The sequence below is a fragment of the Falco rusticolus genome, chromosome 2 (assembly GCF_015220075.1).
Source record: "Falco rusticolus isolate bFalRus1 chromosome 2, bFalRus1.pri, whole genome shotgun sequence".
In the NCBI taxonomy this organism is placed as follows: domain Eukaryota; kingdom Metazoa; phylum Chordata; class Aves; order Falconiformes; family Falconidae; genus Falco; species Falco rusticolus.
In genome coordinates, this window is record NC_051188.1 from 75,696,013 (window position 1) to 75,714,522 (window position 18,510).

Genomic DNA, 18,510 nt, shown 5'->3' on the forward strand with positions numbered 1-18,510 from the left:
CTGGGCCTTCATTGCCCTTCTTAAGGATGGGCATGACATCTGCCTTTTTCCAGTCACCAGGGATGACTCCTGCTTGCCATGACCTAGCTGTTCTTGGGGTAGAGACAGGAGGCTCAACCAGCCATCCCTACCTCTCTCCATTGAGATCAGGAGCATTTTGCTTAACATTAGTCCCCATCTGGGAGACTAGTATTAAGGCAGTTCCCTTTCCTGCCCAAGATGTTTGGCTGCCTCTCCTTCTTTTAAACTAGTTCCACACAATCTGTCCTTGATCACCTCATAGCTATAAAGACTAAGCAAAGCCTGAGCAAATGTGACCTTCAGGGGGACACGAGCAGAACGGGATTATTCAAGTACTCTTCTGGTTTTGTTGATAACAGAGTTTGCAGTTAAGTCTCATGTCTGCTTGACAACATATGCATCTTTTATATATATAGGTATATCTGTGTGTATGCATAAGTATACGCCTGCCAGTATTGGCTGAAGAGGACTGGCCAGCAACAGATGGTAGAAGAGGATCATTGAAGCAGGGATTAGCCCTTTCACCTAGTTATTGGCAGTCCAGGGCAGCAGTTCCCAAGCTACGCTGCTTGGGAACCTCCAGGGCTATGGCTGCTCTTACTTCCAGAGCCAGGCTCGCAGCGCCGCATTTGGGAGTTCCTCTAACAGCATGCTGGGTCTCTGGCCGTGCAGTGCAGGAGGCTGGACTTGCTGTGGTTCCTCTGGCTTAAGGGTTTCATCAAAGCAAACAGAAGCAGCTTGCCAGCTACCTTGACTTCAAGGGGCTGAACTGAGGGCATGTGGGAAACTGCCAGAGAGAAGCTAGTGATCAGAGAGGAAATGCTGCCAGCAGCTCACTCCCGTGCTGGGAGGTGTTCATGCACAGAAAATCATCCAGAAGAAATGATAGCAGTAACCATGACAATGTCAGCAGCATGGCACTAGCAGGGCTTCCTCAGGGATTAACACTGTTCTGTACTGAGAGCGTATCTCCCTTCTTCTGATGTGCACTGTTGATTCACTGGTAGTCCATGTTTGTTTTATCTTCCCCAAAGCAGAGCTACCTGAGAAATTGCTTTCTCTGCAAATTGCTTAGGCAGGTCTACCTGTAAAATGAAAATATTTTTTACAGAGTCTGTCCCAGCTCATGTGCTTATGGAGCACTCTGCATCACAAGTTTACCCTAATCCTCCTCCCTTGGATGTCCCCATCATAGCCAGGAACCGCTGCTGACTGAAGCTGAAGTTGTTTCATTTCACTGAGCACACTGCGATTTTCCAAGGTGTGACTCAGTCTTTCAGTTAGGTGTCAGCATGTGCTATTTGCTAGAAATAAAATCAACATTAATTAACTCTGCTTTCTTTTTTTTTTTTTTTTTAGTAAGTTTTTGTCTTGTCCTGCTCCAGATCATGAATGAGGAGCCAGGTGGTCCTGGCTGTGTATGAGGACCTGCTTCTGGCAGCAAGGGGTTGGTCACTAACAAGCATCATGATCCTGGTGGATGAAAAAGCAAAGATAAACCATGGCCACTAAGCAACCTGACAGGCCTTTCGCACTGCCTGCTCAGTGCTCAGCCTCTCGTGCCCATATCAGCCCAGGGAATTATCATTATTATTATTATTATTATTATTATTATTATTATTATTATTATTGTTGTTGTTGTTGTTGTTAATATTGTTAATATTATATAAAAATCATCATCATCATCATTCTTTTGCAGAGCTCATCTTTACTTTTCTGTCTGGGTCAATAAAGACTGACCTGCATCAATGTTTACCCCTAGGAAAGCACAGCAGTGCTCTTTTACAATATAAAAACTGCAGCAATAAGCATAAAGAATAATACTCCACATCTGACAGGATGACTGATGTAAGCTGTCAGCCAATATTTGACTTTCCAGGTGAGATTAGATTTGGCATTAAATGCAATATAAACATAAAGCATGCAGTACAAGGCACTTATTTAACAGGCAATTGCCTACAGCCTTGTGCAGGCTGAAGGCTACTTAAGTTTAAGATATCTCTGCTCCGTTTGAGAGTATCATCATACTATCCAGTGGAGTTTTAAAACCCTGAGTGCTATCGTGAATCTCATTAGCGAAGGGCACAGGAAAGGTAAGTTTCTTTTGGTAATTCTTTATTTCCTACTCAAAAAGAATAGCAATTTTTGTTCTCAATCAAAGAAAAAGCAGAGAAAAAGTTTCAAGGCAGCTTGTATTTGTATTTTGCTTATAGCTTGCTTACTTTCAGTAATTACCTTTATCCCCTATGTCTGAGTATGTGTAAGTGTAGAATTGCAGAGGGACCTACGTGCATCTGTACCTGTGTCCTTCTATGTGCATGTGCCTGTTCTATGCACACTGATATCGCAAGGCTAGTCCAACAGGCAGAGGAAGGTAGATTGCTGAACTCCAGTTCGAAAGACACCACAATTTCTTATTAGTGATGAAAATTCACTGCCTCTTACCACAGGCTGCAGTGAGTTTCTCATTGCTTGAAGACTGCACTGAGATTAAGTGACTTTTTTTGGAAGCTTTGCCACATGTTGTAGGGCTTGGTTGGCTCAAAAGCATTGAAGGGCAGGTGTTATATAAAAAGGTGAATTTTCAGTCAGTTATCAGACTGAAATGCTGTACCACACCTTTTGCTTTCTGCAGGCTAGCATACTGCACTCCCGTCACACTCTCCTCTTTATGAAAGACAGAAAAGGACAGTGGCTTTTCTCAGAGCTTATTGAGAGCTCATTTACTGGAGTCGGTATGTGATAGTTTCTGCCCCAGACCTAGCTCAGTACAAGCAGGACCAGATGGATCAGCACAGTGACTGGATCAGGGGACTATGTGGACTGACAAGTAATCAGTTGCTGAGCAGGTCTCTCCCTCATCTATCCCTCTTCCGGCCCCCCCCCCCTCCCCTATGAACTGTTGAAGTGTTAACAGCCTGGCATCCTCAGCAGGGTCCCTCTCCCACCATTTTCCCCTCTGATAGTGACACTATCTACGCTGAAACCCAGCCTTCGAGAAAGACCATTAAAAACAACAGCTCCTAACACTCCCCGGTGCAGGGGTACCCTCACTGTGTCCATATGGTGCTGGACCAGCCTTGCCCCTGAGCAGGACTAAGCTCTGTGGCAGGAGTGAGCTGGAGGGTCACGTCTCCTGTGGGATGGAGATCTGATTCATGTTTTTCTGAACAACAGGTGGGTCTGACTGTGGCATGCTTTGGGGTAGCTGGCCCTAATGACCAATGAGGCTATTCCAGGTATGGGGGTTCTGCCTCCTTCTCCCTCCCCAGTCTATCAGGCTACCATTTAGGAGTTAGCTGTCTGGCTGTTACGCTCCCACAGATTCATTTGCGCTTGCATGGGTACCACAGCCTTCACACCAGATGTAATGTCTGAGACCAAATGGGAAAGGGTGTCAGGTCACCTCCATCCCTAAGAGATCCTGGGCAGCTGGCTGGAGTGCCACTGTGCCAGCTCTTACAGGATCCGATATGTACTTTGTATTCTTCTGGTGTCAAAATGCTTCTTCACTTGGTGTTTTGCCTCAGTAGGGAAGGCAGTGTGCCTTGACCTCTGTAATGTGGGTCATGGGAGCCCATGCTCACTGGTCTTCACCAAGGTATACTTGGCTTCCCGAAGACTGAAAGTGACATGAGTGAGGACAGGAGTAAGGCTTCCCTGGGTCTCTGAACATATTGAACCACTCAGAGACGGGGATTCTCAGCTGATCTAAAATTGTTACTGCACTTTCAAGTGGCAGGTGGCAGGTGTTATTAGTTAATTGTCATAATGCAGGCAAAAGAAATCAATGTAACTGTATAGGTATTTGATTAAAGTAAGTATCATGTTGTCTTTAGTAGCTGTAACTCACAAGGATGGCTGAAATACAAAACTTCACTTGGGCAGTGGAAGATATTTTCAAGGAAACCTTTCTCACTTACATGAATGGCTGGAGGAAAAACATGACGGAAGCAGCAGATAAATTGCAAGCCAAGGTTGATGCTGAAAACTTTGACTATGTTATCCTTTATTTGATGGTGATGATTGGGATGTTCTCCTTCATCATTGTGGCGATCTTGGTGAGTACCGTGAAATCAAAGAGGCGAGAGCACTCCAATGACCCCTATCATCAGTACATTGTTGAGGACTGGGGTGAGAAGTACAAAACCCAGGTTCTGAATCGAGACGATCTCAAGTGTGTGATCCATGAAAATTTGGGTGCAAGGGACAAAACAACCCCTGGATCACCTTGACTTTTTGGAAACACCAGCAAAAAGGACATCATAAAGCCACGTGCAGGGAACTCACTGGAATTCCAAATAGCTGTGAAACTGTTCATTACATTAACAGACAGGTCAATGCAGAATGGGGTGCTGAAGAAATCAACATTACTGTTTCCCATGAAGACTTTGGCACAGCTGCTCAGGGAACACCCCAAAAAATTGCATTATTGTGTTTTGCTTTGATATTCTGTTCTTCAGGAAAATAAAACGAAGATAATGAGTAACTTGATTTTTTTAGCATTTTTTAAATCCAGAAGCAGACGTGGATGTTCCCACCTCAGAATAACTGTGATTAAGTGGTCAAAAGTTCTGATTTAGATCCAAACTGTGTTACTTCAGGCCATCTTAAAAATAACTTGAAAATGTACAGTAAAATATCAAAATGTCCACCTATCAACTGAACAATGTGTTATGGGATGAATCATAGGAGGTAACCTCTACCTACACACATTCATTCCAAACCATTTTTTTAATGATCTGGCTCCCATTTTGATTTCATTATTCATTGGCAGCAAAGACTGACTCATGGCCTTCTGACAAGGCCTGTTTTATAGAAGAAGAGCTGCTAAACTAGCAGTCTTATCTAGGAGCATGTCCTGGTTATCTAGGGCAGCTTCCAGAGGTTCATCATTTGTCCTCAAGTACATAGCTGGCCAAGCTGCCTCTTCTGCTGCTCCTTGGTTCTCCAGAACAATCTGTCTACCTGGGATGCAAGCTGGGAGATGGAAGCACTGGTTACATCCCATCAACCAGGGCTCAGCATAAACCACTGAGATCCTGCCTTCTGGCTTTCAGAGCAGGGATTTATACCCCAGCTATCAAGGCTGTCCCATTGCCATGCTTCCTAAGGCATTCCCACATTTGGTACCAGTTTATATTGGCTAGGAAATGGGTTTTCAAGCTGGTCTCTCTTATCCTGTGCTGCTGAAGTATCACAGCGCTGGCTCTCACGGAATAATTAGAAGCAGAACTGGTGACACTTTCGTATTAAAACGTGCTTCATTTTTTGAGACTTGGGATTTGGCTCCGATTCATGTTGCCAGCCCTAAATCGCTTAAGCTAAAAGTTCCCATGCTGGCTGTCTATCGTGTGGGCTTATTGTTTGTTTTTAGAAAGTTTTGGCTGAAACACTTCAGCCATGTCTGGTGCTGCATTTCTGACAATTTTGCTTTGCTCATGTTAAAAAGAAATGAAAAAGAAAAGGGCTTCTTTTGTTGGGGAGCTTTGGCTTGCCTTGGAGGCTGGTTTTGAGATTTGGCACAGCAGCTGCCCTCATGCTCCAGATGTGCCTTTTGCGGGCACAGTAACAAGCCTTTAAATAATCTCGGCCCGTCAGTGCTGGGGAAGGCTCGTCAGGCCCCAGCACAGCCCGGTGAGCCCCTCCCCACGCAGTTTACCCCCTTTCCCCCAGCTCCCAGGGTGGCCCGTGGGTGTCCGCCATCTCCCCTGCTCCTGCTGCTCCACACCCGGCCCACGGCTGGAAAAGCGCAATATTGCGCTGCACCGAGCAGGAGCAGCAAAGGAACTGAAGGCAGATCACTGAGGTACCTTTGTGAGTACCAGTGAGGAAATCCTTTCCAGCACACGGGGCAGCACGGGAGAATGCAATGAACCCTATCGCAGCAACAGGAGGAAGAGGGAACAGGGGACATAACTCATCTGTACTTATGGACTGGAAGTTACGGGAGGAAAGACGTGAAAAAGTATGATGTGAGAGGACGGGTGACGTGGAGCAGCATTAAGTGGTGCTTGGAGAGAGGGATCATTTCAGTATCATTTCCACTTAGGAGTTTAGTAATAGAGCGGGTGGCGGGCCTCTGGGACCACCTGGGCCTGGTGCTGTGGCCATGCTATGGTGACGGAGAGCCCCTTTTGGCAAAGCACAGTCGGAGAAGCACCCCTGGAGAACTTGTTCGGGTGCATTCAGTACCCCCAGCAGCCGCCAGGCCCGCCCCAGGCCCTGCTCCCGGTGGCGGGCGGGCGGCTGTGAGGCTGCACAGTGGAGCTGCCCTCGGACCGCGCTGCCCCCGGACCTGCACCCTTGGGACATGTGAGAATTGCTTCACCTCAGAATCTTATTTTTTTGAACAAACCCGGGGCACGGCAGGTGTGCGGGAGCGGCGCCCGAGGCGCGCAGGGCGGGGAGACGCGGCCGCTCACCGGGCCCAGCCCCGCCGGGCGCTGCCGCTGCCGCTGCTGGGAGATGTAGTTTGTCGCGCCCTCCCGCCCAGCGCCATGGCCGTCCCGGGAGGTAAGGGACGCGCTTCCTGGGCCTTCCCCCACACCGTTCCTTAGCGCGGCCGCCCGCGGCGCCCTGCGGGGGGGACGCGGGGGCGGCGGGCCGAGATCGGGCTGGAGCGGGGCGCCCCGCGGCCCGGCCCGCTGTGCCTGCATGGCTGCCTGCCCTCCGGCCTGCTCCCCTGCCTGCCCCCCTGCCTGCCAGCCCCGCAGCCCGCAGCGCCCCTCTGCCTCCTCCTGCCTGCCCTCCCACCTGCCTCTCCACCAGCCTTCCCTGCTCGTTCTCCTGCCCCCTTTCCCTGCCCTCCTGCCCGCCCTGCCCCGCCGTCCCCCGGCTGCCTGCCCGCCCCCCCGCCCAGCGCCCTGCCGGCCTGGGCCCCGCACAGCCTCGGCTCCCGCCCTGGGGCCAGCTCCGTGCCCGGGAGCAGCAGAAGCTCCCTCGCCATAACCTGCGGCCTCCCAGCCGCCTCTCAGCCGAGGAACTGAGGAGTTTAAAAGCTGCTAGAGACTTCCTCGCTGGCTGTAAGCCGTGAGCAGGCCTGATTCAGCCGTCTCCCTGCATATTGCTGCAGGGTAAGATGCATGGCTGCCTGGAAGTGTGCATTTCAGCCTATGAGTCTGCCGAATTTTGTTGTTTTCTGAAGGAAAAATGAAGTAAATAAGTAAGAAAGAGGGATCTGATGTTATCATTTATTGAAGAAGTTTGGTTTCCTCAAGTGTGTGTGTGGGTTGCTGGCTGTGCCAGGCACTGGTGCTGCAGGGACCAGGAGAGGTGACCAGGGCAGAGCTGGGGTCGGCAGGGACATAGCTAATCCAGCAGACCCTCCTGGGGCAAGGTGGTGGTAGAAAGCAAGGGCCTGCAACTAGCAAGGACCCTGGGACGTGGCTGAAATTATGCCCTGAGAGCCAAGGTGGGACAGTCAGATGTGCCGCTAACATTTTTGGGTTTGATTTGGTTTGATTTTAATCCAGGTGCCATGATCTGGTCTGTTCTTATTTTCCACAGTTTGGAACATGTGAGGAGCTGCCAGAGGAATCACTAATATTTTCATTTCTGCTTCTTCAGGTATGAAGATTGTACATGGCTTTATGGTTTTGATGTTCCTTGAGTTGTTAGTTTAGGAATTTCTTCATCAGTGACATTACTATGAACTGAATGATTGCACAGGTCTTTTTATGGAGTAATGTCTTGACCCACATACACACAGAGGCTATAAATGTGCACAGGTCTGAGTATGTCTGGCTGACTTAATATAACCGCTGTGTCTTGTGGCAGTGGTTTGTGACAGATTCTTAGTGCAGCAGCTCTGGCTTACAGTCTCTTCCACTGTGTTTCTCTGCAGCCTTTGGGCTTTGCCATATTACTATATTTTCCCATGAGCCAGTATTTTTTTTTTTTTTTTTTTTTTTTTTTTTTTGAGGAGGCTTGATCCTTGCATCCTTGCAGATGCTCAGTCTGATGGATGATGCAGCACAGGTCACATGTAGTGGTGGGTCCTCCAGTAGCTGTCCATGTGGGAAGCATGCATTTTGCTTCCTGAAATATGTGCGTTAAAGAAAGCAGCAACAAGAGACAGGTAAAGTGAAACCCCTTTTCTAGCTCAGGTCATATTCAGCCATTGCTCCATTTTAAATGCAGTCAAATAACCCTGGCAGCTCGCTGCTTTTTGAGGCCTTGTGGCTGGTGACTTTTATAGCTTTTCACAAAGTGGATCAAATGAAGTTGCTCAGAAATCCCCAGTAGACAAAAGAGTATCTCAAGTCCCATTTTGTCGGGTAGATGGAGTTGTTGGCAGGCTGAGTGAGACATTCAGCCAAGACAACTCAAGTGGGTTTGTGAGTACCCAGATGCCTGTGTAGACATTTTCTGATGCGTGCAGGCCAGTCAATACTCTGCTGCTGCACAAGCAAACAATGGCGTGAGTGGCTGGGCTGTGATGTGGTTGCTGTGGTGAACTGGAACTGTAATTCAGCGGCTGAGAGACCAGGAATTCAATTCTGTTCTCCACCACAGACTTCCCATCTGACTGGGGCCCAACTCCTTAGTCTGTCTGGGGTGGTCTGTGTTGCACAACACAGCATGGGGTAGAGATTCTAGGGATGGTATCAGCTGAAGTCTAGCTCTGGGACTTGGTGCAGCTGTCCCTGGGAGCAATTTAGCCTTGCTGAGGACGCGAGCCTCTAGGGCTGCGTTGGTGACTCTCTCTGCCTGCTCTGGATCCAAAAGACCACAGCATTTGGAGATAACACAGGATTGCTTGTACAGTGCTGAGGTGTGTGATATGGGCAGACCCTCTCTTCCTCTCCCATCTGCAGTAGTTTGATCTACTTCACAGAGAAAGTCTGAGTGTAAATAGGCTAGCAATTGTGAGGTGCAACCACAGTGAAGGCAGCTACTGATATATGTGAGAGTGATAGCATTTTATCCCTACCCTGCATAGCAGTCTGCAAGTGTGTGATGGATAGCTTATGGTGTGTCTGTCACGGAGTCTCCAGCAGGGCTTCAGGCAGAGCCTAGTGCTCCTGTTTGTTTCTCACGTGCCTCAACACGAGACCTCCTTGCTCCTCAGTGAAGGTAATACTGACCTTCCATGGGGCCCAGCCTCTGTTGCCAGTAGCACTGTTTGTTAAGGGAACTTGCATTTTCCTGGGGAATGAACAATGCCTGACTGTAGATGTGTTCTGAACTCCTATCTGTGCCTTATCTGCTTCTAAAAAGGCAAACATGAAATTTCAGCTGTCTGTTTGCGTGCATGCTTTTAAGATATCACAACCTTGAAAAGTACAGTGTCTGAGCTTTTTGCTTTTGTATTGACGACCTCAGCACTAAAAAATGTTTTTCCAAATGTGAAGCGAATCCTGCCTTTTTCTCTCCTCTTCCCACTTTCTCCCTGTCCTGTGCCCCAGCTCCACCTATTTTTTTCTGTCCTGGAGTTTCAGTTGTATTTAATAAGGTCTGGATGAAGATGGAGACTGGAAGAGTCAAGAGATGAAATGGGGACAAGTGCTTGACCACTGGAGGCTGGTGGCACAGGATGTGGGAATGCACCATGGAGAGAGCAGTGGCTTCCCTGCTCAGTTCCAACCGCAGAAGACATTGTGAGGACAGACCATCAAAAGTGTCAGTTCTCACAGGAAACATTTTGCATCAAAACACCACTCTTCAGAACAAAGGGAGAATTTCTTTACTTCCCTTCCTTTGTGACTTCATTGCAGCTACTCCTGGTGGTTACACAGTTCAGGCAGATTCAGACTTGTGTCTCAGAAGAGCAGAAGTATTACAGAAGTGTTGCACTGAGTGCTTAAATAATTGACTCGCAACCAAGAGCATTCACAGGAGTGCACACCGTGGTAACACATTATACACTGCTTCTTGCTGGTGGGACAGTACCCTGCAATCAGACCCCATAGATGGGTTTGCATAACGTTTGCTGAGTAAAATACTTCTGCATTTAAAAAAATAATAAAAAAACCCTTTTCAGCATCATATGCCAGATGCTAGCATGTGTTTGAATAGCTGAATTCTTGCCTTTTTACAATGTGCTGCAAAATTGATTCTAACTGAAGCACAGAATTTATAGCAGTTTAGAAGAGTGAGGACTGCGTCTGATGAAGCCTCCACCCAAGTCAGTGTTCTGAGATGAGGACACTGCAGTCCCTTCAGTTCAGGCCACACTTGTGTAACTTGGGTTTCACTGAGAGGAATGTAGCTATCTGAACCATGCACTGAGAACCAGATTCTGCTCTGAATTGTGCATGGTGAATTGTGAATGGTGAGGTTTTTGCTGTGATCATCTGCAGGGGTCTTCAGATCTTAATGGTTGTTGAAATTCTGGAGGAAACATCAGTAGTTAAAATGCCGTTTTTTTGGAGGTGTAACGCTACTGACTCATTAGTTCGCAGCTGCCCTGACAAAATTTGTCAGCAGAAGGGAGCTGCACAACTCAGGATTCAACACAGTAAATAGTGAATGACAAACAAGTTGGCCATGCCACTCCTTTGGTGTAGTTTGATCTCAGTAAGAGATCTCTAGTGATGTCTCTCCATGGGGATGTTTCCAGGGTGGTCTCTGCAGAGTAAGGATTTGGCAGCTGGGGGAAAAGGAGAGAAGAGGATGTCCTAGCTGGAGAAATAAGGACATCTATGAAGAAGCTGGCTGAGCAGCACAGGAGCTGCAAGAACATTTACTTGACTCCTTGTTTCTGAGGAAAGGTCAGCAGCAACTATTGTGGTATGGTGGTGATTTATTCAGCCCAGCTGCCGGTGAAGTCCAGCTGTCTGGACTAAGCTGTAGTGTTTTCTCCTGCCTTTTGACAGTGACTCTGTTGTTACACATACAGGAAACACCTCGAGGGAGTCAGGCAGGGAAACATGCTTAATTTGAAATCCAGCAGCTGAAACAGTGTCAGTGCTGGTGAAGCAGCAAGCTGAGCCCACAGGGCAGTGTTGTGGCCGTGTGCTGCAGCCTTCAGGATCCCCTTGGACATTTCTCAGCCCCAGAGTTCAGCTCTGAAATGTTTGTTGACTACTCAAGGAATCCAGCAAGTGGTTGGCTTACTTCTGTGTTATTATGGGCTTCATGAAGAATTTAATTTATTAGTAAATCAGAGAGAACTGGTAAATTATACTAGATGCTAGGATTCATTAAGCATTCAGGCTCTGAACAGGGCAGGTGGGCTTGAAAACCACAAGACAGCTCTTCTGGGTGCACTTCTGTCTGCTAGGTCTCAAACATCAGTGAGGCAGTGTGATGTGCACACATGTCAAGCTTTCAAAAGCAGCCAGTGCTGTGTTTTCGGTTGAGCAGCTGCTGGGATGTGCTGTGCATGGTGGAAGCCCAGCCTTTGCTCTGCGCAAGCGTGACATCTGCCCGGGGCCTGTCAAAACCCTGTCCTTCAGCAGCACGGACATTGCTTCTGTCACTCAGCTCCAAAAAGGCCCATGCAGGTCATTCCTGAACCATGTGGCACTGATATGCTGCCAGGTGCTGCGCAGCAGATGAGCTTGTCAGTAAGGTGCAGGGTAGATGTGCTGAGTAGAAACAGATTGGCTATTTCTTTTTTAATTTCCATTTCTTCAAGATGCTTCTGTTCTGATCTGTGCCTTTAGAAGTGTGACGCTCGTTGGTGCTGGACGCAGCCTGCTGTGGGACAGGCAATATCACGCAGCCAAGATGGTGGCATTTAATTGGAAGGTGAGGATGTTTCACATTCATAAAGCAGTGAATTTCTGCTCTTTCAAGCAAATGCATGTAAGGTCTGGATGGGGTGGGTCCTGTGTTTATAAAGATGGTTTTGTTGCCTAGGTGAAGGTTGTTTAACCACCACAGTGTCTGCAGCTCAGGGACAGAGGACTCGTTGTTGTCCTTTCTTGCTATACATGCTTGCACCTTGCGGGCTGGCCCCAGTACTTGCTGTTGGGGCCTCACAGTGCCTACCTGAGCACAAGGCTGGTAGACAAGCTCTGCTCTGCTCTGCTTGCCTCTGCTCCTCCTGGCTTTCCTCTTTCCAGGCCTTTCCAGCTCCTCTTTCCTCAATTCCTTTCATTACTGGAGAGTGTTTTCTCCACTGTGTCTTTTAGTGTATTGGGGCCATAAACACTCTGTAGGGTACATGTGTAAGGCACAGAAGTGTCTGAGCAAGTACCTCATGCATTAGCAGTTTTAACATGTGAAACCGTTTCTCAAGAAAGCAATGCTAACCCCAAGCCTTGGCTTTACCTTTCTGGTGTTGCAGAACTGTGCTTTAAAGAGATTGCCACTTCTAATATGCTGAGAGATGGACAGAGCATGATTATTTTTTTTTTCCAAAATTAGAGGGGAGTGGTCTGATGTCAAATGTAACATTGCAGCTTGTAGAGATCAGCATTATAAAAGACCTCACTTTAGCCTCTGGTTTGTGGACTTTAAGGGGACAGACTAGTTGGTGTATAGATACAAGGCTTTTTCTAAATTCAGTAGTTTGACAATGACCAAACAACTTTAGAGGTGCTGGAAGGCCTGCTAAGGGTACAAGGAGGGTACTGGAAGGCTTGCTAAGGAGGAGCTGGCACTGTGAACCTACTGTGCTCCCCTGAAAGCCCAGACTGATCCTGCTGGCCAGGTGGCTCTTTGAAATATTGGGCTGGGAAGTTCATGTGCCTTCAGTATCAGTCTGGAACTAACATCTTTCACTGAGTGCTTGTGCCACTCATATTTGTATTCCGTGTTCACAGTGTTACCCATTTGCATTTTATTTTTTATTCCACATACACTTATGGCAGGATGCTTTTATAACATTTAAATATGTTGTGCAATTTCAGTGGTTCCAGGCATTAAAAACTCCTGAAACTTCATCATTGGAGTCTTGGGTTTTTTTACTTTTCTTCTACTTGAAAGGCATTTATCTATACCTTCCAGATCTGGGCAAGTTAATTGCAAAACTACCATGGATTAAAATTTCTAGGAGCACAAAAGTGGTTTTGGGGATCACATTTGATAGCTGATATGCACAGATCCATCGCTGATGTGAGAATTGTACAGCAGCATTCCTACTTTTACAGTTAGCCTACGATACTCGGTTCTTCCCCTTTTTCAGTTCCAGATCGTGCCAATATTCTGTTTGCTGTAACGCAAGCAAAAGCAACAAAGACCTGTTCAAAGGGGCTTCATATACAAACTTGAATTAACTTGGTTTTGTCCTTTCCCCAGATGTTGATCTGCCTAGTTTGAAGTTTTCTACAGAAAAATCCCGCATGAACAGAGGAACATTACCATTGCTTTGAATAATGCTGTTGCTGTAGGAAGCTGTATAGCATCTCTGTAGATTAATTTTTAATTGTCCAAGTGTTCCAGTAACTACCTAAATATATTATTTTGCATTTCAGGCTTTGGAGAATTTCCCATTGCTGATGTACATTTTGGCAGCTAAAACATTGATTCTTTGCTTAGCCTTTGCTGGAGTAAAAATGTACCAGAGCAAAAAAATTGAAGAAAAACTGAAGAGGGAACGTGAAGAGAAGCAGAAAACAGAAGCAGAGAAGAAGTATGATTGAAGAGTCTCTCAGGTATAGAATTTATTTGACATCTTGGTGTTCAATAGTGGCACTGACATATTAATGCCACTACGTTTTGACTTGGATGCCTTTGGATTGTGCAGTTAGAACTATCACCATTATTTGTGTTCTTGTAATATTTGTCCTCTGTGGTGTTTCAGTGTATTTGTACACCCATATCATGCCCGTTCTTTGTAGGAATTGCAGTTACCACCAGAAAACTTGGCAGCTATGGTTTGTGATGTAGGAGATCTTAGCACAGTATTCCTCTTCAGCAGTTCATCTCCCTGCATTTTTACATCCAACCAATTGCACAGGAAGTCCTGATGCATAGAAGATGGTTAAATTGGGCAAAAAATGCAGGAGAGGTGTGCTAGACAGGATGATGCAATAAGTCCTCTTGGCCTTAAGTCACATAATTAAGATAGAAAGAATCAGCCATTTCATACTAGTTAAATACATGACAAGTTGTAGATAGTTTAGCTGAAAGGGCCAAATTTCATGCCATGGAACTTCCCAAAGTAACAGAAATGCTACAGGTTATGCTATGTAATATCCACCATATATCATTAACTGAGGAAAATGGACATCTTTCTGCATAAAAGAGCAAAATGAACATTGCAGAATTTCTTAAAAGTTTTGAGTTTTGATTCCCTATGTGCTGAATTCCTTCCTGCTTTCACAGTTCAAGCAATCATTGCCTTATTGGTTCAAGTCCATTAGCAAAATGGGTACTGCCTAGTGCTAAGATTATACTCCCTGACTTGTTAGATATCTTACTTGTTTCACATCTCTGTGTTCTGCAGCAAAATGGGAATTCTATTCCTGCCTGCCCTTTGCAAGCTCAGTGGGAGTTTGATGTAATTTTACTCTTTATTAAACTAAAAAACTTACTTTCCCCTTTTAAGGTCATCGCCTCACATATGAAGAGAGTTTCATTTCTTAGAAATGTTTACTAGTTTTGCTTTCAAACCTGTCACTGTTTTATTTCATGCAACAAGGGTTGGAAATTGTGACTAGAAATGGAGCCCTGGAACTAACAGTGGGAACAAAGCGGTTCATTTGCATAGGAAAAAAACAACAAAACCAAAGGTGTTTCTCAGTCTCCTATTTACATCAGATTACAGTCTTGTCTCTGGGCAGACTTGTGCCATTTTAAACTTTTATTTTAAATCAGTTTCATTAGCCACTGGGAAATGCTGTCAGGACTCTTCTTTCTATTTTTACAGAGTAAGTCAGAGAAAATTATATGGAGTTTTATTGCTAAACAAATCAGAGGTCGCTGCCCTGCAAGTGAGGAAGCTTGCTGCTTGTAATGAAGAGACTGTGCTGTGTGTGCAGCATTGGGTCCCAGTGAGTTCTCTTTGGCAGAGTTCATAGCCAAAGGGATTGCTGCCCCAGGGTAGTGAGCTCATCCCACAAGACCTCTGTGTTCAGCATATGACATTGACCTTGTTGAATGACTGGCATTAAAGCATCTCTGATTTCACAGAAAATACCCTACTTGCCCAGTCACCCAGTGTTACCCACCAGAGGCCCAGGCCTTCCTAACTTCTGCCTTCTCTCGGGCTGTCAGCCAAGTCTTTCTGTAATGGGATTGCAAGAAGGGATGAATTCTCCTACCCTAAAAATGTTCTCCAGTGTCAGCACTGCAGAGCTGGGATTAGCTCCAGTTGCAGCGTGCCACGTGCACAGGCAGATTTAGCCCATGTGCTGCCAGTATAGCACGCCTGCTGTTCTCACTGCTGTTTCCCCACCATGCAGATTTTCTGACACTTGGCAGCTTGCATTGGATTCCTTTTCTGGGAGAGTGAAGCCTTCCTGTAGATGAAGGATGTGTCAAAGGAATAAAACCCTTAAGAGTAACATTCACTTAAACTGTATCTCAACTTTTTATACATACAGCAAAATATCAAAGCCTCTATTTATGCAATAAAAAATCCTTTGTAAAAAAAAAAAAAAGTAATGGCCTTGGTTTCTGCTTACTCAATTGCTACAGTTAAAGCTGCAGGGGAGGTAGTTTTTAAAATATTAGCTGCAAGGACATGGCTGGTTCAAAAGAGAAAACACCCTGAATGTATCATGGATGTGTATAAGGTTCATGGACAGACAGCGGGAAACGGGAAGGGCTCTGCAGCTTCTTCAGAGAAACTGCTTCCTGCAAGGGTGTAAATCTGAGACTTGTGGGCCCTTTGTTGAATCCAGGTGAACAAACACAGGAGAGGAGCTTTTCCAGGCAGGTCTTTCTCAAACCACTTTCTGCACCCAAGGCGTCCCAAGATTAATGCAAATTACAGTGTCACCTTTGAGGTGGTTTCATGCTAGGGGGTCTATAATAAGATTTTGCTATGCACAGTATCTGAGAACTGTGTATGGCTCTCTATTTACTATACGGCCTATGAAGCAGAGTGGGTTTTCATTACCATTGCTACCTACTTCTGCATGTGCAATAATATCAAATCCTGGAGGATAAGCTAACTTGGTCATGGTAGGTTAATCAGCAGAGTAGATTTTTTTCACAGAAATAAAGGCTTAGACATGTGGAGTAGTGCCAGCAGGTACGTTTGCCTTCACATTTTCCTTCCTGTTTCCATTATAAAGCACTTCCTAGATCCTTGTATCTTCTGGAAGTTATGGTGAAGCTGAAACCTGACAGTGGAGTGGGGTGAGTAGGGAAGAGGAGAGGTGGAGAGCCCTTGGAAAAGCCTTGGGAGTCCAGCAGGATGTGGGACGCCTCTAGGATGGCTTGCTCCTTCCCTTTCCCTGTGGCTGCGGGGCCGAGGTGCCTGCTGCTGCGCACCTGCTGCAGTGTCGGTCTCGCAAGCGCTACCTGACTAAATTTGTGTGCATCTGATAACAGCTGATGCGCAGAGATCTTTTGCTGTGGTGGAGTTACTCATCGGGTACTGCAGTGATTTTTAAAATCTCACTGTTCATGCAGTCACCTTGGTGACTGGGGAATGTAAGTATTGCAGAAAACCATTCCTGGGATAGAGCAATATACTTGCTATGGCAGCCTCAGGGAATTTGTAGTGCCGTTGTAAAACAGCAGTTTCCCTCTACGATCTCAGCAGTCATCTGTCTATGCAAAGGTGGAATTGAATGGTAATTTAATTAAATGGCTCTGCAGTGTTCAGTGAGAACAGTCTCTGCTAACCACTTCCATTAAACAGCTATTGAGGGAAATGCACCAAGGTACTTGGCTAAGCCACATGCCCAGACGTTAACAGGCAGATGTCAGGCCTGTATAGTGTCCACCAGCTTCAAAAATGAGCAATGTCTTGGCTCCATGCAGTCACCAGTTGCTTTTGAGTATTGGCCCCAATCTAGATTTTTTAAGCCTCTCAATCAAGAGTAGATTTTTCTAGACCAATAGTAATAATGAGGTTTTGGGGTTTTTTTAAGCTGAAAGCAGATGTATTCTCTACTTCAATACAGTTGCTCTGTAAGCAGTCAAAGGTACATGATCTCCCTTTAAAGCAAGTAATTTAGCATCAAAGCAACTGGGCACCATGTAGCACCCAAAGCAATCAAGACTGGCATTAAAATCTGGGGGCCCTACCTTGCCAAACACGTGCAAGAAAGGAATTCATACAAGAAGCCTGTTCTTTGTCCCTTTTTCTTCAATGGGGGAGAAAGCAGCTGTGAGGAGTCTGTGACTCCTCAGAAGTCCTCCACATGACCAGGCAAAGAGCTTCTACAACCAAAACAGAAAACCTCTTTGTACATGTAAGACTTCAAATCTGGTCCAACTGAGCTGCTTTTTTCCTTAACTTTGGGGTAGTGCTACAGCACAGGTAACCCCTAGAGCTTTTGATGGGTGTCATAGCACGCTAATATTCTAGACCTTCCAAAATAAGAAGAGACCTTCCATTATTATCCATTCCCAAATCTGAACCGATATCTGTTCTCTCTCATACCAGGGTAGAGTTTTGATCTGTGCTATCACTGGGTAGGTTATAGCAGGTTTTTTTACCCTCGGGCACCCTATGTGCTGTGGTTGCAGCCTTGAACAAGAAAATATACTGACACTGGGGGGAGACAGCAGCTCAGATTTGTTTCAGTTTCTTTTTCAGAAACCAGCTGGGGACCTTGAAGTCTTGTTTCTTGCTGAAAGAAGGGTTGTACAATTAGTCCCGGCAAGTGTAAAAGAGGAATAGAGTTCAATTCGATTGAGTTTCTGCAAGTGAGAGGAAGCAGCAAGGATAGAGAGCCTTGAAGTGCTCAGCGTGTATGAGTGTGCAGCTTGTTAGACAGCAGGGGATCTACACAGGATCCTCTTGTAGATGTTCCCATCCCAGAAAGTGAGCCAGGTCACACTCCTCTGGTGCCCACAAAACTAGAGAGTCTCTCCATTTCCCCTGTTCCATAAAATTACTCTTTTTCAAAAAGAGCCGTTGTGTTGTATGGATGGGCAACTTAACCTTACGCAGTACTTCACTTGCACAGGTCTTTCACTATTGGTTGTTGTTATTGTCATCGTGCCAAGTGTCAAAGACAGAAAATAAAAGTATTACTGTCTTTTAAACTTCTAGTGTTTACACCTTTAGGCTTTCATTTAGTGACACAAAGGCCATGTGTTTTTAAACAAAAGCTGAAATCCTTGTGTAGTAATAAAGAAAGGAGCTGTTGGGATTTTAAGGGGAAAAAAGTAAACTCTCACAGGTTCTGAGATGACTTAAGTGGCTGCTGGAATAGGGCTGTTCCAGCCTGCAGGAGCTCGGTGGCTGTGGGGTATCTGTGGTCCTTACAGTGAAAAATAAGTGAAGAAACATTCAACAGGACTGTTTTCTCATTATCCATTTTAGACTTTGGCTGAAATGAACTCAGCTTGATTTTAGCACCTCTGAATGTTTTTAAAATTCTGGAGGCCACAAGACTTTTACCAGAAATGCAACAGCACTGGTGCTGGTGAAAGGCGGAGCTCCCTGAGCAATGCCCCAGGGCAGGAGAG

General features: G+C 46.0%; 2 protein-coding genes across 13 annotated transcripts in view; both read left to right on the forward strand.

The window, feature by feature from the left end:
- The first annotated feature begins 3,740 nt into the window (after positions 1-3,740).
- Positions 3,741-4,423, forward strand: KCNE2 (potassium voltage-gated channel subfamily E regulatory subunit 2). The gene has a single exon (XM_037377852.1). The coding sequence runs from the start codon at positions 3,879-3,881 to the stop codon at positions 4,254-4,256; it is 378 nt and encodes a 125-aa protein (XP_037233749.1). The 5' UTR covers positions 3,741-3,878; the 3' UTR covers positions 4,257-4,423.
- Positions 4,424-6,230: 1,807 nt separating this feature from the next.
- SMIM11A (small integral membrane protein 11A) overlaps positions 6,231-18,510 on the forward strand; it is a 34,921-nt gene continuing 22,641 nt past the window's right edge. For 2 of the 12 annotated variants that reach the window (XM_037376826.1, XM_037376827.1), the window contains exons 1-5: positions 6,231-6,336; positions 7,531-7,590; positions 9,432-9,645; positions 11,634-11,718; positions 13,389-13,568. In XM_037376826.1, coding sequence (XP_037232723.1) covers positions 9,560-9,645; positions 11,634-11,718; positions 13,389-13,556 — 339 coding nt within the window. In that variant the 5' untranslated portion in view covers positions 6,231-6,336; positions 7,531-7,590; positions 9,432-9,559 and the 3' untranslated portion in view covers positions 13,557-13,568. The other 10 variants (XR_005102565.1, XR_005102566.1, XM_037376824.1 and 7 more) reach the window with 10 other exon arrangements.